Genomic DNA, 25,811 nt, shown 5'->3' with positions numbered 1-25,811 from the left:
CTCTTTTTTTTCAGCAAAAGATTCCCCAACCATTTATCAGACTTTTCTGAACTCTCTGTGATGAGCAGCCTTTGAAGTGTCATATTGCATGTGCAGTGCAAGGTTCAGGTGATAAGCTCGGAATTAGTTTGGCCTGAGTAGGATGCAAAAATCTCGAAAGAAAGAAGAAACAATCTCTGTTCTTGATTAATTCAGTGGAGTGGTATATGTAATTTAACTTCTTTGCCTCATCTGTAGGTAATTTTGTTTGCAGTGTGGTTAAAGTCTGCAAATTAACATGAATGCTAGATGAAACAATACAAAATTCGGGATTTTCATTGCAATTTTGATTTTCATTGCCTAGAATGTCTTCAGTTTGTAACAAAGCAAAAATTCTTCAGAACTTGTATTAAAAGCAACTTATATTAAAAATACTGACGGTGTTTCTTTGAAACAAAATGTACCCCTTCAATCTTCATCAGTTGCTGACTGAAAAGAATACCATTTACATTACTGACATTGTTACAGTTTTAATAGTAATGAAACTGATGGAAATTATAGTTCCATTTATTAGCTGCTCTGAGTTTTCCAGTTATATTAATACTTGTTTCTCTCTTCAGGTGCAACAGATCTGGCCTTTCCTGCTTCAGTCCATGACAATATAGTTTGCAGCAAAACATTTCAGATTCTTTACAAAAATGAGGAAGTTTCTGTGAATGATGTGATGATTTTCAAAATAAAAATGCTGTTAGATGAGAGGAAGGTAATCTGCTGTTCAAATTTACTATATTCAGATAATTTAGGCTTTTTAATATACAAATTAGAATTAGTACAAATAATGGACCTGAAAGATTTCATGCTTCTACAATTTTTTTGTAGATCGAGGAGTCACTTAATGAAATGAATTTTCTGCTAACATTAGATTTACACTTCACGGATACAGACTACTCGTAAGTTTAAATATAGAAAATTTTGTTAAAGCAAGAATATATGTTAACTCTTTAATCTGTTTAAATTTGTATTTTTTATAGGTGTAGTGTGTTCATATTAGACATAAATGATGATAAAAAAGAAATTTAATGCTGAAGTCTCCTAAAATTTCCTAACTGGTTTGTCTCATATTTTTTTTTCCTCTGGGGGAGATGCCATTGTGTTCCAAAGTATGGATTTATGATAAATTGCTGTTTGTGTCAGTTATTAGTAACTTGCACTTTAAATATGATTGTTCTAATTGTATGTTGTTCTGTTGATTTCTTTTTAGACCAGATGACCTGAGCACACTACAGCCAATTAGTAGCCGAACTTTAAAGTTGCACTTTAACCTACACCAGGGCCTTCATCATTATGTCAATGTTATGTTTGATTACTTCCACCTTTCTGTCATATCGGTTATAGTCCATGCTTCTTTGGTTGCTCTTCATCAGCCATTGATAAGGTAATTTCTTGCTAATAAAATGCAAATAAATTCTTGAATGTCCACATGGAAATGTTAAAAAACCAGAATAATTAGGAAGGAGTTAGGTCTATAGACAGTATTGTTTTCCATAATTGTAATTTTATATAATTTTATATAATTACTATAATTTCTGTAATTCCAAATGATTCTGGAATTTAGGGCCCTGAGGGATGAGAAACTTCTTTTTAAAATTATCTGAAACAAATGTGAGGGTTTTTAAATTAGAAATAAGAGTGTGTAGTGTAGAAGAGAGAGAATGCCCAAGGCCAGAGAAGTGGAAGAATGTATAAATATCTATATTTATATATGTATATTTATATGTATAAATATTTATGATTTTTTTTTAAATCAGGAAGATCTGCTGCACACTATACATAGTGACTGAAATAGCTGCTGTTAATAAAAATAGGGTGCCTTCTGTTAACTATCTGCACAGTTTTTGGTTACTACTGGAATGACAGAGATGTCTGCAAATGATACATTTACCATTTTATTCAGTAAACAGAACTGGAGAATTTATTTTTCTCTTAAAAAGATTGTAGCTGATTTTTGCTGGAACCTTTTTCTTTCATCTACTTGTATCAACCTTTGCAATCTCTGTTTATTTTGTATCTCTCTCCCTGTGAAAAAAGGGCTGTACAGTCAATTACACATATGAAATGTTCTTTGCACAGCTTTTTTTTTAGTGTATCTATCTTTTCCTTCTTTCATGGTCTTCAAATACTCCATGCTACTGCCCTCAAGTTTCCTCATATTCAAGTCCAGTCTGTGCCATAAATGCCCAGACCTTTAACTTCAGGTACTCCCACTCCTTGTGCCTGTCTTCACATCATGGAAAGCACTATCCCTGTGCATGTTAGACAGGTGTTCTGTAGGGCTGTCCTGTTTTGGAGGATTCAGCTGGCTTTCATGGGGTTTTTTGTCCTTTTTTCCCCCCATGCAAGTTGGTTTGAATTGTTTTGGTGATGTGTTGTAGGCCTGGTTATATAGTAAATGATCTAACATGTCTGAAGAGATGGCGCAGCCTTACTTGGGAGAGAAATAAGTACTGAGAAGGTGGGAATTGCTGTTGAAGACCTAATCTCATAAATGCACTTAAATGCATTTTTTAATGCACTTAAAGTAGCATCATGTATGTAAAATGTACATGATCACACTGTCCCACAAGTGAGATTCAGGCATTTAACCTATATTGATCATTTGCTGTCAGAAAACCAGGTTTTGATACTAATTTTTAGTCAGAAACATATTTGCTCCTACTGACCTTTTTAAAAAGTTGCAGTAAATCTGAGGGGTTTTCTATGCATTTTTGCTCAGTTCCTGGCTTTTCAAGTGATGACACAATAACACTATTGAATTTTAAACCTCAGCTTGATACAGTTTGTGTAAGGGGATACTGAAACAAAACAGCAACTTCTATACTGCTTTTGGTATCTTGAGAGTAGGGTGTTGCTGTGTCCACAAAGTTATTATAAGCATACAAGTTGTCCTTTATGATGAGGAGAGGAAGAAACTTTAAAATCTACAGTGTTTTATTTTAGCTGAGCTCCCCCATGTAGCAAATACTTGATGGTTGCTGTATCCATATCTGGCTCACTTTTCTTCTTTTTGAAAAACATGAGAATTGCATATGTTACTCCTCTTTGTCCTTTAGGCTTTCATGGGTGACAGTTTGGTCTTCTGTTTGGATCATGCTCACGTTATTGCCACCTCTTCCTTTCTTAGGGGTGGTCACTTTTTGAGTGTTTTCTTCTTCTGAACAACAGTCAGATTCACCTTGTGTTGTGAACAACCAGTGTTAACCCTTCCCTTGAAAGAGAAGATAATTCTACTTGGGTACAGCCCTGGACTTCTGTATAATCTACACTTTTCTTTAACCTGTAATTGCTTATTTCTGCCTGTTATCTAATAGTCTTCACTTTCTTCATTCATTCATTCATTCATTCTTCATTCATCTTTCCTTGTTTTTATCACAAGGCTACTGTTGCAGGATGCTCTGTTCTTCCAGGAGTTCAGGATAGTATCTCCTCCTCAGGAGGCAGAGGTCAGGCATCCTTTAGGAAAACAGCAATGTCAGTTTGTGTAACAGCTTTCAACTTCCTGCTACTGCTTCACTTTTAAGAGGTTAAGTCCTCACAGCAAAATCCACAGAAAATAAATGCTTCATACCTGTTATAGTTCAAAATTTATCTTTCTGGCTTAAATTTTCAGGAATATTGTTTAAGTGAAATTTGTATTGGAAGTAATGAGGAACAGTATGTTCAGATTATCAGTTCATTTGTACTCTTTGCAGTTTTCCTCGCCCAGTGAAGAATACGTGGTTGAACAGGAATGCACCAGCACAAAACAGGGACTCTGTGATTCCTTCTCTTGAAAGTGTGGTCTTTGGCAATAACTACACAAAACAATTATCAGCAGACGTAAGATTATATATCAGTTTAAAATTTTGTGTTCTGTTGGGAGGTGTGAATTTTATCTTTTCTGCATGAATATGATTTGATAAAGAATTAACTTTGTTAAAGTTATTTTGGGGTGGCATGTGAAAAAGGAAATGAGAAAAATTGTTCCAAAAGACTACGTTACCTGGTTCATCAATGTACTTGTGGGAAGCTTACAGTATTAAGTGTTTGACCTCCTTTTTTAATGTCTTACAATTCATTGAAAATCACAACAATGTGGATCAAGTTTGTGAAGAGAGGCAATGGCTTATCTTTTTAATCATTCTGCTAACACTTCATTTATTACACAAAATTAATATGTGCCTTTTCTTTTTTATTCCAGGGTTGCAGTTTTGTTGTTTCAGAGTCTTTCCTCAACCATGCTTATAATTTCCACTATACACTTTGTGCCACTTTGCTGCTTGCTTTCAAAGGGTTACATAGATATTTTATTACAATAACCAAGGATCTCCCCTCTTCTCACCGAATTGAACTAGGTATGTTCAATTTCATAAAATATACCACTTCCTTAAGACCTCTTCTAGATTAAACTCTCATTGATGGCATATCTCTTATATCTAAAATGTTTTTTTGCTTAAACTGATCTGAAATTTAATAACTAAAGGAAAACAAAGGCACAAGTACTATCTCATCTCTAATAAAATAAGGAGATAACAGTCTGAATCTATGGAAATATATTTTTTCTTCTTGGTCTTGATTTGCTCTTATTTCAAATTACTGTGTTTAGTGGTGAGAAAGTTAGAGAAGCTCCTCATCCAGATAGCACTACACTACACTTCTTTGTTGTAAGGAAACATTGCATATTTGTACAAAAACCTATATTCTGTAAGCTTTGAGAAGAATATGTCACTGAAAACTTACATTTAAAAAGACCTACAAGAAAAAATTGCTGCTGGCTTAGTTTATAGTGTAACTTTTTAAACAGATTTAGTCACCATTAAGACATCTAGCTATAACCACATGTGATAAAAGTAACTGCAAATGTATTACATGTAATGTATGGAACTGTACATGTACATACCTTTTCTGTAGAATGAAGATCTGTTAGAGAACCTAACCTTAATTTGTGAACTAGAAGAGCAGTGGAAGTAAGAAAGGAAAATACATTTGCATTGTAAACAATGATTCAGACTTTTTCTTCAGCAACAATATACTTTTTTAGTCATGTTCTACTAAAGAAAGAAAAGGATCATTTGGCATTTATATGGATTGTAGACAATATTTACTGATTTTTGTACTGTTTATTCTTACCAGTGTCAAAACTAAGCACAGTGAAACAGTAAGGTTGGTAATTGAGATATGAAAGATATTTTTAAAATGTGATGTGGTCAGTTAATGATTCAAAGAAAGAATGTTTCACTTCTTTATTAAATTTAGGGAGCGTATTACAAATCTGTCCATAGAAAAATACTAGAAACTGAGGTGTTTTTTTATAGAAGCAAAAATACTGCTACAGTTACTGCTACATTTGTTCTGTCAGTTGTCTTAATTTTGATATGGAGGGAAATGCCTTATTAAAGGCATGACTCAATTCCTAGTCTTCTTTGTAAGGTCAAAATACACTTTTTCCCAAATCACAGAATGAGAGGGTCTTTTAGGGAAGAGACTTCTAAAGATCATGAAGTCCAACAATTAAGCCAGCAACACCATGTTCACCACTAAACGACGTTTGCGAAGTGTCACATCCACATTCCTTTAGAATGCTTCCAGGGATGGTGACTCCACCACTTCCCTGGGCAGGCTGTTCCAATGCCTGACCACCCTTTCAGTGAAGAAATTTTTCCCAATATCCAATATAAGCCCCATCTAGTACAACTTGAGACCATTTTCTCTTACCTGGGAGAAGAGGCTGATCCCCACCTGGCTACACCTCCTTTCAGGCAGTTGTAGAAGATCAGTAAAATCTCCCCTGAGCTTCCTCCTTTTCTCCAGGTCAAAGAATCCCAGCTCCCCTTGCTGCTCCTCAAAGGACTTGTGCTCCAGACCCTTCACCAGCCTTGTTGCCCTTCTCTGGATTTGCTTTATCAGCTCAATATATTGAGTTTGATGGCACTATTGTTGTTCTAAGGATAGGCTTAGATTAAATCTTGATATTTAAATGTTTCAGATATGATCTTCAGTACCCCTAAAACATTCCCTCAAAATATATATATATATTAGAGAAAAAAGCAGACACTGAGTTGCACACTGGCAATGCAATATTGGGTTGTATCTTTCAACCACATTGAAGTCACCAAAACCACTCACAAGCTTCAGTGGAACTTGAATCAGATGTTTTCTCATCTATATGGGTAACTTAGCTTACCTTTAGGACTGTAATTTTCAACAGAAATGGTCGCAATAAATATCTGAAGATAAAATTACAACTTAGATTTAACATTCATTGTACATAGTCTACTGACAGTTTGTTTCTTGTGGGTTTAATTTTTTGTTTTTATTTTTTAAGTCTGCTAGAATTACTTGTTTTTTCATATTTATAAATATATTTTTCATTTATTTTGTTTATACATTGATTGGGACAATTGATATAATAAAAAGTACTAATAATGTAAGCTTTAATTATTACTCACATTTTGCTTATGGAAAATAATACCTACCATTAACACTAATGTTTCTAAAATCCATCAGCAGTTAACAAAAAAAACGCTAGTTTCTGCTAAGTTTCTGTAAAGAAATTGAGGCTCACTGGACTTCACAAAATACACAATTGTAATTTGCACCTTTTTTAATTTTTAAAGTAAATTAGCTTTTTATAGTGGATATTTTATCTGTGAAGTTTAAATGGGCATTGCAGAAGAGAATATCCAGTTCTGTTTAAACTTCAGAATCATCACTTTTTTAGGATAAAATTATCCTCTCTGTAATTTTGTTTCTTCTGTTTGCTTTGCTATTTCTCTGTCATATAATTTTAACACAAGGCACTGATTTTGCAGAAGCATGTGAAGACAGCTGTTGGATTCTATAAATGTAATTGAACATTTAAATATTACTGGTTTCAGGAAATAAAAAATTTATCTACACTATCTTAATGTGTATCACAAGTGATACTTAATCTAGAAACTACACTAAAATGATATGTTTCCATGTACTGATCTAACTGCACTAATTGCTAGGCTAGCAATAAGCTTTTACTAACTTTAAGGCAAATAATAAATCACAGGTGAAAAAAGGAGTGTAGTAACTAGTCATGTGTGTACAATCCCTGTAACTAGCCAAGGCCAGCATGCAGGTCCTTTATGAACGCCTTCTCAGAAGAAAATATCCACGAACCCAGAGATTCGCCTACCTAGGTATGTTTCCAAAGCAGGTGATATAATCCCTCAGATCTTTATTGATATTGTACAATATTATAGTCTTATTAATGATATAAAATGTTACTCCTTTTGTAGAAAGAAATAATTTCAATATTCAGCCATAGCAAACATATGTTGAACTCTGAAGTCTGCAGAATTGAGCTACTAAATTTTAGGCTGAGTGTAGATGATAAAATGAGACATCATTGCTGCTTTTTGGTTTAGCGTTGTTCTACTTTACTAAACAAAAATGACTGAAAGTTCAGTCAGTCATCAACATTTAAAAAATAGCTTAAAATTATAGTTTCATTTAATGCAACACAGACTCATGATTTTTAGCTAATTAAAGATAATTAATACCTTTTCTTTTTGAGAAATCTTTCAGATTTCTTCTGGTATCTGAAGACTTAATTCTTCCAAACACTACACAAGGCAGTATCAGTTATCTTAATTTTGATATGGAGGGTGCATTTGTCCATAACTACATAGGCAAGTCCTCCCTCTGAAGAGTCAGTGTGGGCTTGATGCTGGACAAAAACATTACAGAGCTGCTTAAGCACAAGGAAGTTTCTGTTATGAAAAGGATAGGATAGCAGGTCATAATTTTAATCAACTATAAATGTGTTTTGCTTTTAATATAAAAAGGAAACCAAACTGGTTTTTAGCAGAGCCAGCAAATTTGCATCAGATGTTTGCTGGGCTAACATTACTGCTATTGAATGTAAGTGCTTAATTTCCTTTTGTGTTGTGTTAGCTCTATTCTGTATTCTCTTTTTTAATATAGCATTGGGACATTAATATAGTTTGGGGTTTTCCATAATGATTTTAGATTTCAGAATTTTAAATCTTGTTCAACAAACCCATTCTCAATTGAAGTGTGACAAATACATAATCAGTATGATGTCATAAGTAAATCATTTAATTTTTTCACTAATGACAAGATCTGTGTGGTCATACCAAAATTAGTATTATAGCTTAAATTATTTCCATGCATTTTCAGAAAAAATTATCATGAGGTGCTGTTTAGCAAAAGGTACATGTAGTTTCTTTAAACCACTTTTGTCAAGTTGGTTCTGAGAGCAACATGCATTTCTGAAATTTGCTTTTTTTCCTCAGAACTCTGTATTCTGTGAGTTAATTTGTGTGGCATTAAATTCAAACCTAAGCATGATGAATGCTGTTAGTTCAAAATCAATATATACTTACCAAGTATAGGTGGCATAATTAAAGAGAAGTTCAGTATACACACTGTTGCTGTTCTGTAAACCTTTGTTCATTATCCAGACCTTGAAGCTACTATTGGGGCTTTCAAAGCATATTTTGTTGCTGTGTCTTTTCAAGAAATATTAAACATTTTTATCCTTAATACTGTGTTTCAAAAATGAGATATAAATTCTTGTTACAGGCAATTTTGGGGTTTATTAATTGTTCCCTTATTACTCATACTTCAGATGCAGAAGGAAATTAAACATAATACCACATTGTTATCTGATTTATCAAATCCCCCAGAATAAAAAGGGCTATTGAGCAAGGAAAAATACCTTCATGAAGGAATATATCTGTAGTCTCCATAAATGAGTCATTCAAGGTTCAGATTCAGTTTAAGCTGCTGTTTAAGCTGTGTTAGATTGATTTGCTCTTAACATCGAGCTACTGAGAGATTGCTTAAAGAATAGTTTTATTAACTAAAAAAGTTCCTCATACAACTAAAGATTTGTATTTTTATTCATGTATCTTGTAAATGATATACATTTAGAAAAATTATATGGGAATAAGGGTTTTGTAGAAAATCTGATAGAAGGCGAATTATATTACCTTGGTATTAAATTATGACATTGCTGCTGAATTTCAGTGGATAATCTGAAAACTGTATTATCTAAAGTACAGTATTTGCATATTTAATTTTAAATGGAAAATTGCTGTTCTTGACAAGGTATCATGATAAGCGATCATGATAATTGCAAATTTTTTTTCTTAATTATGTTCTGTCCTCAATCTCAGAAATTGCTATAAGAATTTTAATGGAACGTTTTATGGTTTACTTAGCAACTGTGGCATTTAATATGGCTTCAAGTTTTATTTGATGAATTCTTTTTCATGTCTTAAAATTGTTTTTGTGAGATAACATGTTTCATTCTGCAACTTGGAAAGTGCATTACTCATGGGTATGTCCTCTCATCTTTTCAGAAAACATAGATGTAGAAATTCGTCTTACAGAATTGTGTGAAGAAGTCAAGGTACAGGGTTTTTTTCATCTATTAAATAAGTGAAATAACTATAAAAGTAAAATGTGCTGATTTTATATGCCGCTTGGGAATAAACTGTTTGTTTCAGGGATGACAGCATCTATGTTTTTTCCCAGCACTTATTTAAACTCTTCCTCCAAAGAGAAATTGTGCAGCTGACACCAAAACTGAACTGTTGATCTGGTGTGTCAGTGGTAGCTGTGTAACTATTTATATAATGAAAATGAAAGTTTAGAAAGGTGGATTACTTGTATAAAAATCACACTTCGAATTTTCTGCAGTTATAATTTGATTTTTTGGGATTTGATGGTATCAAATAACAATGATGCAAGATCAAGCAGTAGTAGGTTTAACAAAAGGAAATTCTGCAAGTCATCCCCTCATCTAAAAGTACTTGTTCTGATGCTGTCCCCTTTTCCTGTTTTCCCTACATTCTTAAGGAAACACTCTCTAATTTAAATGGCTTAGATTTGCCTCCCATCTCTCTCATTAGTCAGAATTAGCCCCAGCTGAATAACTGATTTCTTGGTCATGACGAAGTCTAAAGGACAGGTTTTAAAACTCTCTGAAAGTTTATCCACCCTTTGCTGGCATGTGGGCCATCTGCCCAACTTGGAAGCTCACCTTTAGTTACTGCAATAGTAGTATAACTGCAAGAAAATGTAATATGGCCTTTAAAAGGATGTAATTTATATAACTGGAGACAAATTCAGCACTGCTAGCTCTCTGTGGGCAACTAATAACCTTATTTTATATATTAAAATAGTTTTTATACTTACATAGCTTCTCTGAATTAGTTGGTTTCTCCCTTAGCTTGTTAAACATTTTCTGTTTCCTTCATTCTGTTTTGCACAATTCTTATAAAAAGTTTCTTATTTCTCTTATTGTTGATTAAGTTGGTGTTTGTATATCCCCAATCCTTTTTTATACTAGCTCTGTAATATTGCTAGAGTTGATTCTTTACTATATTTTAATTTTAAACCCTTTGCCTCAGTGCCTTATAGACCTACAATGAGTTTCTGAAAAACTGTGTTATTTTCTAAAATGGCAGGGCACATAAGCCTAACTATCTACAATTGCTGTGGGACTGTATCACAGGATTACAGTACGTTGTAAAGAAAGCAAAACTTGTTTCACACCAAATTTGTCTTGGTGTGATCTGGTTCTAGGAAGCCTGTGCTTTGGACTAAAATAGCAAATGTTAATTTTTGGTTTCCTGATTCCTCTTCTTTTCAGGCACATAGTATTTTTATATGTTACAAAATACAACAGTTGAACTCAGTTATCTTTGCTGTAAGTGGAATTATTGCCTTAATTTTTGGACAGGAGTCATTATTCTAAAAAGCAACAGGACAATATTTAATACAAATATTTAAAATAATCTATTATTGTTGTAACATAGATTGATCCAGTGTCTTGGTTTGAGGAAACTCCAGGACATCCAGTTTTGATACTTAGTTGAAACAGATCTCATTTGGAAGTCACTTTTTAAATTAAATTTTTCACTACGATAAAGTATATATTTTATTATTATTCCTGTGTGTACATTATGGTTTCATCACTTAATCATGTAAATATTTTTTCCTGACTTCAGAAAATGGAAAATCCTGATGAACTGGCAGAACTTATAAATATGAATCTAGCTCAGCTTTGCTCACTTCTGATGGCTCTCTGGGGGCAGTTTCTGGAGGTCATTACCTTACAAGAGGAGGTCACAGCTTTGCTAGCACAAGAGCATCACACATTAAGAGTAAGTATTGACCCAGGGACCTTCATACGCTGAAGACTAGGACACATTGTTATGGTAATGCTTATCAAAATGAGACTCCAGATTACCATTTTTCTGTTTATATTTCAGAGAACTGGTTGGAATTGTAGAGGGAGCTGTTGCATTTCATTTGTTACTTTGTATATAATGTATTATGTTGGAATATAATGCATAAAACATATTATTTATGTTTATGAACCAAGTAATTCACTGTTCTTTTGAATAAGTAATGCAGTTCAGAAGGCAGATTGCAGGCTGTGGAATGACATTTATTTGTGCAGACTGATGTACTTTTCTGTGGGAGTCATGTCTAGTGCCCACCCTACATTTTACTTCTCTGCTGCATTTAGGCTGCCTGCTTGCATCATAAATAAAGTGTATTTCTTTCTGAATTAAGAACTTGTGATGTTAATAAGTTTTGAAAAGTCTTTTACATGGGATTTTGTAAAAGAAGTGTATGTGAAATGATCTGGCCCGTGAGTATGTGTGTGTGTACACTAACACATCTATAGTGCTGTTGGTCTGTCTATGGGTGTGTGCAATTGCTGTGGGCTCTCTGCAAGCAGAACCACAGCAGTGATCTTCCCATAGTGAAATATAATTGAGTATGGACTAAAGCATTACTCTTACTTGATAAATCACATTGTTTAGTGAGGAAATCGTGGTTTTGGAAATAGTTATGGAGAAGAAATGAAATCTTTCAGAAAGAAGGCAAGGGTTATTTGTTTGATGTGCCATAAGAAAGGTGTCATTTTATTGTCTGTCTTACCTTTCTGTGGTTTTTGTATAAATACTGGGATCCCTTGAGTTAACTGGTGGAAGGTATGAAACAAGAACACTGTTTCATTTAACCTGCATTTGGATTCAGCTGCTGGCATGTTACTGTTTGTACAAATTTATGTTTAATAAAACAAAAGGTAGAATTAATATATTAATTTTACTGCTCCAGAAAAGACACTCCTAATGATTATGCATTTATCTTCTTAAATGTGGTTCTTTTAAAATCTGTGATGTAAGTCATCCTCCTTAGCTCATAAATGCTTTAATTATTGAGTTTTCCTGCAATTGTTTTAGGAAGTATTTTCATTATACTATGGGAATTGAGATACTGCACATATTAAGAGTATTTCTATGATGCTTTCCAGTTTGAAAAAAAATTCAGAGTCCCCTTCCTCCCTATGAAAAATAAATAGTATCATTTGATTTCACATCTGCATACTCTGCATCATTTTGAGTTGCTGTTATGCTCACTCCTTTTGTTATCTGTCACTGTACTTTGTGGATACCTATAATCAATCAAAGACTGGAGAGGAGATTCAAGGCATGGGTAATCCTAAAATTACATTTTTATTTAGTGCCTGACAGCAGAAAGCAAGCAAGCTGACTCTGTAAGAATTGCATAATACAGCATTCAGAAGGAATTCTTACCTGAGCCAAGTTAGAATCAGCAATGTGATTGTACTTCATTTTTAAATGGACACTTGTTTTCTGCACTCCAAGATGATATGAGTTTGTGTGAATACTTTGCAAATATATGAAATTAAAATACATATAAGAAACCGTTGCTCACTGGGCTTCCCATGTGGCAGTAGAGCAGGAACTCACAATCCATAAATTCAGTAAATCTTTAAATGAAAAAGAGATGCTAAATTTCAGCCCTATGTTTTTTGAGAGTATGTTCAGTTGTTGGTTTTGGATCTTTTTTGCAGTGCTTAGTGTAATAAATTGTAATTTTTATTAATAATATCTTGAGAATTTATATTCAGAGGGATTGTATAAACATACCTCAGGAAATCTACATTGATGATCATGTTCCACTGGAGCCATTATGCACATACCAAGTGATGCAAGCTTTCTGGTTATTGGATTTAGTTGATATTTAAAAGATGATCTACTAATTCTCCTCTTTGGAGACTATATGTTGACATTTCGTGTCATGGAATTGTTAAGATTGGAAAAGACCTTTAAGGTCAAGTCCAGCTGTCAACCCAGCACCACCACATTCAGCACTAAAGATGCCCATGTGCCATATCCAGACGTATGCTGAATGCTCTCACAGATGGCAATTCCACCACTTCCCTGGGAAGTCTGTTCCAGTACTTTACAACTCCTTCTGTGAAAAAAAAAATACTAATATCCAACCTAGACCTCCCCTGGCACAACTTAAGGCCATTTTCTCTTGTCTTTCCACCTGGGACATGGCAGAAGAGACCAATTCCCATCTGGCTGCGACCTCTTTTCAGGTAGTTGTAGAGAGTAATGAAGTCTCCCCTGAGCTTCCTTTTCTTCAGGCTAAAGATGACCCACTAATTCTCCTCTTAAGACACTTAACTTGTCCTTTCTGGAATAAGAAACTTTTTTATTTTGGAAATGGATACTTTGATGTGTTCGCTACTGGATGCTAAATCTCATTCTATCTTTTCTTCTTAAAATATTTCTAGACTATACCTTCCACAGGAAATTTCTCCCTGGGAACATTTACGAATGAACACTTTGAGGGAGTGATTAATCTGAGTGGTTAAGATACTTGTGTTAAAATACCCCCTAGAAAGGCCACCTGGTGAAATGACTTTCACCTTCTTTGCACAGATGTTTATAAACCAGGTATTTCTGCTGAAGAGTTGTTCAAGTATTGAAATTATTATTTTAATAGTTTTACTTATGTTTACTTAAGTGTTTCAGTATTTAACTATTAACTCTGGAAAAGCACTACATTAAAAAGTAAGGAACAATTTAAAATTGAACATCCATCTACTACATGGATCATACTGATCAACCTGATAAAGTTTACAAATGTATTTTATTGAGAAAACTGCTCAGAATATGTTATTTTATACTACCAAACATTTGAACACTAAACTAGTTCATCTCTTTATTCTGTAGTGACATCTTCTGGTAGGTCTGAATATATTCTTCCAAAATTATTTATTTCAGTTTGATTAGTCCTAAAATAGGAGAGTTGAAAACTAAGGTCTCTGACTGCTATTCATAAATATGTAGACACACAGTATGTATTCCACAGCAGTTTTTATACACAGTTCTTCTGTTTACATTGGGAGGACCATAAAAACCATGCCTTTGGGAAGTCTAGAGATTAGGAGTAACAGCTGCAACTTCCTCCTGCAAAGTCCTTGTGGAGTCAGCTCAAGTCAGTTCCTGCGTCACTAACAGCTGGCAGTCATTCTGGTTCTGTGTCCTAGCAAGTGCCTCAGTCCTTCAGTAAGTTAAGCACCTATTAAACATAATAAACTACTGTTGATTTGGTTTCTCTTCTGTCACTAATAAAGACTTATGTGCTTTAGGAGCTTGCTTTCAACTAGTTTTATACTGTTGCTATTCTATGTGGAGCTGTCTGGAGCTGGAATTTAGATTTTCTTCAGAAGCACAGGAACTACTTAATTTTAAATGGGATTTATTGCAAATAAAAAAATGACTTCCTCTTCTGTTGGAGAGAGTGCAGTAATCTAAAGACCTACTCTCCATGTAACTCCAGTTAGTTTATGTGGTGAAGTGCTCACATGTAAACTCAAAATTACTTTGCTTGGAAAACAGCTGTGTGCCCTTTTCTTGACATACACCATAGACGTCTACTAATTTGGCAATGTTCCTGTAACTATTACCTGATTGATTAGGATCTTTAATTATTTTTTAAGTTGCTTAAATTAAAATGATAATGTCCACTCTTCCTGATCACTTGTTCTAAAATCTAGTTTTTAAGCAGTAAAATTATCTGTTAAGTCTATTGTATAACAATAGTTCCCTCCTTTCTGGGGGAAAGGGTAGGGATTACCTTAGAAAAAAATCATGTATTTGCAAGGTAGATGTCTGTTTAGAAAAGCCAGCTGGGAAAATGCAGCAAATTACTTGGGAACATCAATTCTAATCCCACATGTGTATGTATAAACTCCTAACAACAAATTCTGAAAAAAGCAAATTGAGTTCTGGCAAGAATGGAAGTTGCATTTACAAGAGACTGTTGAATTTTATGTTTTCTTTTTACTTTAAAGCATTTTCCATGACTATTCAGAGATGATGTTATGACTAAGATTAATTTCACGTAATACAGTACAATAAATTCTTGGAAATTGGGACAGGATTTTCAGGTTCGATTACAAGTTAGAGATTGGGGATAAAATGTTTGTGATTTGGGATTGGGTTTTTTCTTAAGTACCTTGGAAAATTTTTTTCCACAGCTCTTCTTGTATTAAGAAAACAAAAAAATGCAGAAGCTACAGAACTTAATCCAAGTGGTACTCTCTAAAAGAATAGTGGCCAGTGTATCAGGAGGGAAAATGAAATCCCATGCAAGTGCTTATCTCTGAACAAAATTAATGTGGTCCTGAAAGTCTGATGTTTGCCAGTTCATGGACAAGATTTTCAGAGATTTATGTTTGTGCTCAGGATGGGTGCAGGTGCTGGCTGTACCTCTGAGTGAGAGAGCTGAGGGAGCTGAACTAGGTCTTCACACTTGTTGCCAGTTTCACGCTGAAAACTCCCACAGTCTGTTCAGGAAGTTCCATCATTTAAGAGGAAGACCTGGAGTATATTTAAGAAATAAAGGTGTAGGAGGTCAGGAGGCACTTGATAAATTATTTGGGAGACTAGCATGTAATTCTCTAAGTGGGATAGAAATTATGTTTAAATTGATGCAACCAAATTTATGTTAACGAACAAGCTGTTGCCAACAACCATTGTGCAGCACAATCTCTTTGGTTTGCTTGTTTTAGATGCAGGTAATTTGGCAGTTGCAAAAATAAAATGCATATTGATTGAATTAATATTTATGTAGAATATTGGAAATGTGAGAAATCTTGTACAAAACCTTTGGTGTTTCTAGATACTACATTTTCAGTACATTGATTATGTTTTCAATTGCAGCAAATTGCTGTATAATTCACATTCTCTATTTTACCATGTATTTGATGGTAAAATATTGATGGTTTAACACATTTGATGGTAAAAAAATATATACTCTCATGCATTATTAAATACCACTTCAGTATTGTATTGTTTATTGACCTCAAACATACAATTAAGTCTTTAATACAGTGCTTATAATTAATGTACATTCAGTTACTGTCTTCAACATTTCCAGCTGAAATCTTTGCAAACAAAAGATTCTTTTGCACAGTAGTTTACTGTGGGCTAGAGGGTACTTACAGAAAGTTTAAAACACTCCTCTATAATTTTGAGACTGCAGAATATTGAATGTGTTTCTGCTTCTGAAGTGTGAATTGAACAGGCTCATTCAGAAGTGTGAATTGAACAGTCATTTCCTTTCTTCCAATTGAAAATTCCAGTAATAGTTTTGTGTGTTATTGTTTGTGCCTGATTTGGATGATTGATTTATTGGAAATAAAATTTTCAGCAGGCAGTTGAGTCTAATATAATTCCCAGTTATCCAGAGGACAGATTAAAATTATTTCAGTCACTAGTCTTGTCTGTGTCACCAATCCAGAACTGAACATCTAAAAAAAAAAAATAGCTGTCTGTATTATACATACAAATCATAAAACATTGATGCATAGGAATGCTGGTGGATTTTTAAAAATTATCTGTAAGGTGAAATAACCTCTGCCTTCATTTGGATCTTGCAGGTGCGCAGATTTGCTGAAGCGTTCTTTTGCTTTGAGCATCCTAGGCAAGCTGCTCTTGCCTTTCAAGAACTACAGTGAGTAGCCTTTATATAGCATGTAGTACTGTTACTGTATAGTTTCTCTTGTGTAGAAGTAGCATTGCAAAAGTACATAAGAAATTCAAGAGAAATTTTGGTTCTCAATATAGATTTAAAGTACTGGAAGTTATATAAAAAGTTATTAAATAATCAAGCTAATAATAATTACTAGAAAAGCTTCTGCTAAAATGAATTAAACTGTTGGTAATTTCTCTTAATGTAAATATAAATAGTTCTGTTCTTTTCATGGAGGACTGCTTCCTTTTTTCAGTGCTCAAAGTCATCTACAGGTGTGTGCAGCTATCAAAAACATTTCCTTCTGCAGTTCTCTTCCACCCCTCCCTATTGAATGCAGTGAATTAGATGGAGATATGAACTCCTTGCCTATCATCTTTGAAGATCGGTATTTAGATTCAGTTACTGAAGGTAAACACAGTTCACAGTACAATTTCCTTTTTGAAGAAATTAGAAAATTTATGTAAAACTTGAGGGTTTTTTAATAAATTTCTTGCTGGCTCTAAAGGACTAAATTTATTTCGTAGGATATGGGGGTTTAGCTTGAGTTTTGAGGATGTGTAAAATTCTGTAATTGCTAGTGTGTTATAGCATCACTTATCTGCATAATCTTATTGAAACATACTTTCTCTTTTCTCCCCTTTTCTGTGAAAGATTTGGATGTACCCTGGTTAGTAGCTCAGAGTGTTCCAAAGGCAGAGTCCAATAAACTGGATAAATTAGAAGCTGAAGAAGGTTTTGTTGCTGGTTTTAGTAGCCCAGAACTGAAAATGAGACCTGCTGGTGCCTCTATCTTTTGGCATTCAGAAGCTGAAAAGATGCTAACAAAAACCTTCAAAGGGAAAAATGAAGATACAAATAAATCCAAAGCTAAGGTTGCTAAACTAATAAAAACAATGAAAGCTGAAAACACAAAAAAAGTTGTAAAACAGAACTCAAAGGATTCTGTGGTGTTAGTAGGATACAAATGTTTGATAAGTGCAGCACTGGAAAATGCCTGTAGAAGGTTAGATGGTGAGCCTTCATACAGTGCTAATGAAGGGCTGGACCCTGGAGTAAGTGGAATTCCTTGTGATACAAAGGCCTGTATCAGGCAAATAACTAGAAGAGACCTTCCATTGTTGCCATATGATGAAATGGCTGTCAAGATTGAGGGTGACCAACCAGGTCCAAGAAGTCCTGTACACTGTGAAAATGAGGCTATTTTTGATAGACTGACAATCTCCCAGACTGGTTCTGGAGCTGTTCAAGCAGATAGTGCTTTACAACACGGAGGTACACTTGAAGGTTGTCGTGGGGCTCAACCAGCGTCCTCTGGAGTCAGGACAACTGAGGTCAAACTAAGTAATAAGAATCTTTATGAAGAGGAGAAAGGAGTGGCTCACACTGGATCATGGGCTAAGTTTCTGCAAGATGAAGTGCATGAAGATAATTTGCTGACACCCAATGTTCAGTCTTCAGAATCTAGAAATAAATTGAATTTGGGAGAACAGGAACCTATGCTTGAAAAGGAAGAGGTCCATGAGAGAAATTGCCAGCATACCAGTGATGTCTTGACAAAAATGAAAAGCAATCCACCTACTCTTTCAACAAAAGAAAGTCAAATCTCTGCAAGTGGAGACATGACTAAATTACCAGATCTTAGTGTGACATATGCCTCTTCTAGATTTTCAGATTCAGGTGTAGAAAGTGAACCGAGTTCTTTTGCAACTCATCCCAACCCTGATCATGTTTTTGAAAATGTTCATGGACACAATGGTGAGAGAGCATTTCCTCAGCCTTTATTAAAACCAGACTGTGCAATAAAAAACACAATCGAAAGCCATTGCACTGAGAGTACAAGTGCTGTAAGTGAAATACAGTCATCCCTGACATCCATAAATTCACTTCCTTCAGATGATGATGAGCTGTCACCTGATGAGAATTCAAAGATGTCTGTTGTACCTGAATGCCAGATAAGTGACAGCAAAACAGTATTGGATCTAGGAGCAATTGACTTGCCAAAATGTGATGACAGGAAAACATCAAACACCAATTTGCAGGAACAGCTTGTTGTGTATTCAGGGCACTTGGATAACAAAACTCTGTCTATACATTCCTCACTCTCAGGAAAAAAAGATCAGTTACACTTGGTTGTTTCAGATGAGGACACGCCTACTGATGTGGAAAGTTGCGGCCCACAAACAGGCCCTGGCACAACCCGCAAGGATCCTCAGGACCTTGAAAGGCATCCTAGAGCTGCTGGAGAAACAGTTAAATTGTGTTTGGAAACAGCTTGTATGGGTGAGCCATCTGCTGTTTCAGGTTCTTCACCTGTAAATGCAGCGGTTAAAAAAACAAACAAAGATGATCCCTTAGAATTTAAGGGCACAACTGAAGAACTGTCAGAAGGTAAAAGTGAAACTGGTACAGATAATCCTCCAGCTGGTAGTGCTGACATGGTCAGGCAAGGGCTTGTTGAAAACTATTTTGGCTCTCAAAGCAGCACAGATATTTCAGATATTTGGCCTATGAACAACAGCAATCCTGTTAGCCCTCAAAAGGAAGCATATGAAAAACAAATTATTTGTTCTTCCCAACAAGATGAGGAAGAAGAGGAGGATCAAGAAATGATTGAAAATGGGTATTATGAAGAAACTGATTATAGTATATTAGATGGAGCATGCAGTGCTGACCGAGATCATGGCTTAGCAGAAGAGAGAGCCCTGAGACCTGAAATGATTGACAGTGGACACCTGCAAGACATAATGACTGTGCCCCCTGTCTGTACTCCTGGTTGTTTGTCTTTCCCTTCTTCTCTGAGAGACTCTCCCTGCAATGTTACCTCTTCTTCAAAGAATAAATCTGATGCAATTACACAACAGCCAGGCAGCACATCCTACAGCTCAGCTTCAGCTGTTTCCTGGTATGAAAGCTCCCCAAAACCTCAAATGTTAGCGTAAGTGATTATTTTAAACAAGCTTTTTACTTTTAGAAATTATGTTACTATAATAGAGAAGGGGAAAAGAAACATGGTTGGGCTGTGGAATGCCCCAGAACTGTGGCTTCTGTATTCTGCATGCCCAAGTAACAGCATGTTCTAGGTGTTCAGATAAAAAGTGTTTTAGCACTATACTTCTGTAAATTATCTTGTTATTTCATGTGGTTTGAAAAACAAGCAAAACAGGATTTTTCTTTGTTACATTTAAAAAATAAACATCCAGCTGAAGAATGATGTTGTAAAGGGTACTAAGCATAAAAATGGTGTTTTATGAAATGGAAATTGTTAAAATAGCTAGCTTGGGAAAATATGCTTTGACTTTAAAAACATAAATCCAAAAACATTGTGTAATTGGTTGTCAATCAGATTAGCTAAGTGAAGCAAATGTGTAATACAAGCTATGCTAATGGCCTTATTTTTAAATCTTAACTTCAAATATCAAAAATGTAGCACCTCAGAGACCACAGTGCTCTAAATTACGCTGCAGTTTGGAGACCAGGAAAGCCAAATTTAGAGGAATGTCAGGGATCCCAGATTGTACCTCTTCTTGATGTAAATATAGGAGTTTCCCTGATAAACTCCTGCTGCTAAATAAACATGTGAAGCAGCAGCTTATGTGTTGTATTGGAAGTAAAATGTTACTGTGAGAGAAAAGAAAATTTAAAAGAGAGGTAGAAACAAATGCTGAGCAGGTGGAAGAGACAGAAGACCAGATAGTTTGTGAAAAGCAGCTTGATAACAGAAAGAAGGAGTAAGCAGTCAGGTGGAGGAAAACAGGTTAGAAGTGGCCAGAAAAGTAGCTTCTGAAATACTGTACAGTGGTATTGGTGTAGAATGGGAAAGATGAAGAACAGAGACTACTCAGGCTGTTCTGTAACAATAAAAGTGAACTTGGAATAAAATCAAGGACTTGGCTATGGGAAAAACAGAGTCCCATGGAATATGAGATAACTGTGAATCCAGAGGGTATGATCTGCTCCATAAAGAACCACTCTTGGTGTGTTCAGGAAACATGCCTTGAGTACAAACTCAAGTAGCTTCTGTTGCAGAGTGATAAGAGCAGCTGTCAGGAGTGGTTTCTGTTCAGGCTGACTTCACTGAGGCCTGCTCCTGCCAGTTAGTGAAGAATGGGCTAAAGTTAAAGCTGGGAAAACAGAGAGCAAAAGGTAGAATGGGAGGGAAATGGTGAGCAGGCAGAAGAGGATGGGGTACAGCATGATGCCGTAAGGGATCATGCTGAACAGATGGATTAAGGATGCATAAGGAAGCACAAAGCTTTCTGTGTTGCAGGAAAACTGATATGCAATTAGAAAGGCCATGCACAGAAACTAATCAAAGTGGAAGAAAGGGAGGAAGGAACACAAGGAGCTCCTAGCATGTGAGGATCTCAGTTATTAAAAACCTTATAGTGTATGCCTTCATAGTATAGGTAGGAGATCAGAAGTCTGGATCTGGCTGTTTCAGAAGCAGGTGTCAGTTTTTCAGCCTACCACAGGGAACCTTATGGTGAGACATAACAGCACTGATTCCAGCTCTCTTCTGACCTAAAAATAGGCTTGGCAAGAATTATCAAAAGCCAGTGAAAATCTTTACCTTAACTTCCAATTGGTTATAATTTCTATAATTTTTTATTGCATGGAAACAAAGTTGTTGTTTGCTCAAGACCATAATGAACCCAGCATCTTCAGTGGTTTCAGAAATACTTGAGAGTTTGCAAAGATAGTCAAAGGAGAGGAGAGGGTAGAGCTTCAGATATGGTTTTTGTTACAGAGGAAAAGGGGCTGTAAGAATCTGCAATAAAATGTTCTGAGGAAATGTCTTATTTTGTGAAAATAGTAATTTGATAAATATATTTTCCTTCATATTAATTACATAGAATACAAAGCAAAATGACTGTAGGAAACTGTGTCCTGGAAGACCTCACATTTATCTAGCAATAGTAAATGTATAATAAGTATTTTTTATGTTCCAGTTTCCTCCAGGCTAAAGAAGAATTGAGGCAACTTAAACTTCCTGGATTTATGTATAGTGATGTTTTCAAACTGGCTTCTTCAATACCTTATTTCAGTATGGAAGACGATGAGTGTTCAGAAGAAGGAGTACATCTTATAGTTTGTGTCCATGGCCTAGATGGTATGCTGAGAAACGTGATACTGTACAAGAAAGCAATTCAGATTACCAGTGAGATTTAGCTTTAGTTATTCAAACTCTGAATTGAAGACCTGAAATAGGTTCACTGGAGGGAAATGGGAATTTGACATGGTACTGCTACATTTGACAATTTGTTCCATAAAATCTTTTAAATTAAGAATTCTCTTTCTTTAATAAAACTTCCCTGCACATAAGTCTGTTTAATACCATAGTTCACATCAGGTGCATCTTTCCGTTTTTTATGTTGTAAAGGAATTTGTCCATGTTGTAATAGAATGGAGTTACTGATAAAACTATTTTCTTTAGAATTGCTGTGTTGTCAAGAAAAATGGAATAGGTGCATCTTGTTAGGAAAAAGAAATAGTACGTGTAAAACACAGTCAAGTGTTTGTAAGGTTTTAAAAGGTCAAGTCACTGAATTACAGTGTGGTTGAGGGTGAAGGGGATCACTGAAGATTTTCTTGTTCAACTTCCTTGCTCAGAGCAGTCTACAGCAGATTGCCCAGGATGCAACCCAGCTGGGTTTTTGAATATTTCCAAGAATCTACAAAGATCCTACTGTGATAGAAGTGAGAAAAATCTCTTTTTAAATGAAAGGGTTATAAAGTTTAAATAGTTTGAATATTTTCACCTGCTTTTAGTTCAAAGCATATATGTATATTAAGAAACAATATCCCCTCTAGCTTTTGTGCATTTTTGAGACACTTCTTAAATTAACAATGTAAGGAAACATGAGAGGGCAGTAGAATAGAGTATTGGAGTGCACCAACCTACACAGGCACCTCCTTCATTTTTCAAATTCCTAAGTTAAAAAAAAAAAAAAACAGCATAGTTTTTCTTTCCTCATTTGGGCAGAAAGCAGCTTCTGTTAAGTACTTTTAAAAACAGGACTCAGAGGTATTCCCTTCTACTAGTGCAGATATTCTCGTGCTATTGGATGTAGAAGTGGCACAAAAATTAGCTTGTCCAAGAAGGCTGTTGTTAAAAAAACATGTGTTTGAAGCCTTAGGAAAGTCCACATAGTTAGAATTTTCTTATGAAATGGTGAGCTTTTACAAGCTATTTCCTATACATGACAGATATAAATAAAAATCCTGTTCTCTATTTAAGGCAAAAAGGCTACCCTTTCTTCAAAAGCATCCATGACTACTGATGTAGAAAAATCTTCAGGATGCAAGTTCAAATCTTCAGATGCTAGCATTTGTTGTTTTGGGTACCACAGTATCTAAAAGTATCTTTATCCACTGATAGTTCACTCTGCCTTTTCATTTTATTAAATACTCCTTCACTGAATTCTTTAAGCTTACTTTGAGTTCTTTAATTGGCTTTATCAAAATTAATTAGGTTTCCAAGAATGTAATGTTCACAGTGCTATGTATCAGTTGGAGGCTAAGACAGAATCGAGCATGACTTCCTACATCCTTGCTTTTTTAAAAGTGTTTGCATTGAATGTCATTTTCATAAACCATTTTGTCACTTAATTTGACATTCTAGTTTATCTTTCAAAGTCGTATTGAATTTTAATTATGGCTGAGACTATAATTAGCTGTGTTTAAATATAAAGCTCTGCCAGAGATTAATTTCAGTATTCTGAGTGTTTTTATTGCAAGTTAACTTTGCAGAATCTAACTCTTGATTGTTTTTCCTTTGAAGGTAACAGTGCAGATCTAAGATTAGTGAAGACTTACATTGAGCTAGGGCTGCCTGGAGGAAGAATTGAATTTCTTATGTCTGAAAGGAATCAGGTATTTGCCAACTAAAAAAGAATTTTTGTAAAACTATGAACAGTGTAAACCTTCAAACACATTGATTTAATTGCACTATTGTGTTTACTACATTTTGTACATTTTTGTTGTATTCTCATGGAAGCCATTATTTGATCTGTGGCTTGTGTCAAAGTAATTACAAAATCTTGTATGGTACTGAAGGTAAATATTTTAAGGGGTAACATTTGTTGTGTGTACTGTGTCTGCTAAGTTCTCAGCATAAGCAGTTTGGATTGTGGATAAAATATGCTTAATACTAGTGGTTAAAATGGCAATAGTGAAAACTGGTGTGGCAAGAAGGGAGATATGTTATTTCAGAGGATCTGAGAAATACAAAATTCCGTCATTTGTTCTTTGTCAGCATTCTGCAAGATCTACATCATAACACTGAACAAATATCAAATTACCTCTTGAGTTAAACTTCTGTGAATTTTATTATTTTCTTATGAAGTAAACTTGCCAAAGCACAAAAGACCAATTTTTACTTTTTGTCTGTGTGCATGTGTATTACATATTGTATTAGACATACTTCAGAGATGAACTAGAACAAAGTCTTGTCAGTGGCTCAAACAAAAGCTTCATTTAGTGCACTAGCATTTTTCTGGCAGTAGCTGCTGGGATGCTTTGTGAAAGAGGCTGGACAGGGACCAAGCCAGGATTTCTCTTCTCTAGCCCTATAGTTTGTGTCAGTCAGCAGCTGTGAGGCTTTCTGATTTGTGGATTCTATTGAGACCACTGAGCCTAATAGCTGCTGACAGACTTTTCTCCTTAATGTTGGCTGATTCTTTTTGAATCTTTTTACTTATGTATCCATGGCATACAGTTGAGATTCATTCTGTGGTTTATATACATTAGTAATTCAGTTGCAAACAAGGAAATAGAAATAATTTACCTTATAGTTTGTTTTGGAAAAAACACTCAATAATCATTCCTCATTCACTGCTTCAGTTAATCACATACTTTATAAGCAAGTATAATTTCTCCCTCAGGAGGAAACTGAAGAGACTTGTCTATTTTTTATTTCTAACAATTAGATGTGGAAAGTTTCTGTTCATCCAACGTACCCTTCCTGACCCACTTGAAACTTCTTGTCATGAAAATAGAATGATCAGAACTAGACAAGTTCTAAATGCTCAAGGCATTTAAGATGCCCCATCTAGTTCTGATCATTCTTTTTTTTGTTCTATTTCTAATCATTCCATTTTAGTTCTAGATCTGCCCTGGATTTTGCACTTTGAACTGACAAAATGCTATATTGCTATTTTCTTTCCTTGCTTTCCTAACATAGCTGATTATATGCAACACAGACATGTACATTATTGCTTGCATATACAGTTAGGGCTGGTTTTCTCTGTGTAACATTTGTTTGCATTTCTTGTCATTTTATCACCCAGGCATTCAATAGTATGAGATTCTTGTGAAATTCTGGTTGATTCTAGATATGACTACCCTGGATATTTAGTTTTGCCTACAAACTGATTTTTCATCTCCTTTCCTTTCCCAGATCATTTACCAATATGATAAACACTACAGATTTTAGCACAGATCCTTTGGAACTTGAGTTGAAAAGTTCTAGGCAGGCTTTGCCTATCTCTTTTAATTTCTTACTGCTGATCATTGGAGAGAATCTGCTATGAACTGAGGATAAGGCCTTAAGAATTTTGTTTGTTTGTTTCATTTTGCATAACTGGTATTACTGTAGACTGCTGTCACAGTAATTGTCTCATCTCTATTTCATGGGCAGTGTGATATAATTCTGTGTAAGCAGTTTGGCCTTCTGTTTCACTACAGATAATCTTAAGTGTAGAGAACAGCTTAGAAGGCTGGGTGTGTAATATAAAGATTTGTTTTGGTATTTTAGAAGAAAGTAGTCTTACAGTAAAATGTGTATCACTTTATTCTGTGTTACAAGAAAATGACATGAAAATTTATAATAACTAGCTGTAGTGTTTGTATTCAGAGTTAATATCGATGCTTTTATTTGTGTGCTGTTGATCGAAACACTGGGGAGTAAGAATTCAGAC

At 34.9% G+C, this 25,811-nt stretch overlaps 1 protein-coding gene across 9 annotated transcripts in view; it reads left to right on the top strand.

The window, feature by feature from the left end:
* The window catches only part of FAM135A (family with sequence similarity 135 member A), a 79,585-nt gene that overhangs the window by 42,295 nt on the left and 11,479 nt on the right, over nucleotides 1-25,811 (top strand). For 5 of the 9 annotated variants that reach the window (XM_077782352.1, XM_077782354.1, XM_077782355.1 and 2 more), the window contains 13 exons: nucleotides 600-742; nucleotides 859-929; nucleotides 1,241-1,414; nucleotides 3,729-3,855; nucleotides 4,217-4,370; nucleotides 7,107-7,184; nucleotides 9,375-9,424; nucleotides 11,028-11,183; nucleotides 16,799-16,872; nucleotides 17,147-17,301; nucleotides 17,545-19,828; nucleotides 21,843-22,051; nucleotides 23,675-23,766. In XM_077782352.1, coding sequence (XP_077638478.1) covers nucleotides 600-742; nucleotides 859-929; nucleotides 1,241-1,414; nucleotides 3,729-3,855; nucleotides 4,217-4,370; nucleotides 7,107-7,184; nucleotides 9,375-9,424; nucleotides 11,028-11,183; nucleotides 16,799-16,872; nucleotides 17,147-17,301; nucleotides 17,545-19,828; nucleotides 21,843-22,051; nucleotides 23,675-23,766 — 3,767 coding nt within the window. Of the gene's footprint in view, nucleotides 1-599; nucleotides 743-858; nucleotides 930-1,240; nucleotides 1,415-3,728; nucleotides 3,856-4,216; nucleotides 4,371-7,054; nucleotides 7,185-9,374; nucleotides 9,425-11,027; nucleotides 11,184-16,798; nucleotides 16,873-17,146; nucleotides 17,302-17,544; nucleotides 19,829-21,842; nucleotides 22,052-23,674; nucleotides 23,767-25,811 lie in introns of those variants that run through there. The other 4 variants (XM_021530156.3, XM_077782356.1, XM_077782357.1 and 1 more) reach the window with 4 other exon arrangements.

This window comes from Lonchura striata, chromosome 3 (genome assembly GCF_046129695.1).
Source record: "Lonchura striata isolate bLonStr1 chromosome 3, bLonStr1.mat, whole genome shotgun sequence".
NCBI lineage: Eukaryota > Metazoa > Chordata > Aves > Passeriformes > Estrildidae > Lonchura > Lonchura striata.
Note: the sequence above shows the minus strand (reverse complement) of the source record. Positions and strands in the feature narration are given on the sequence as shown.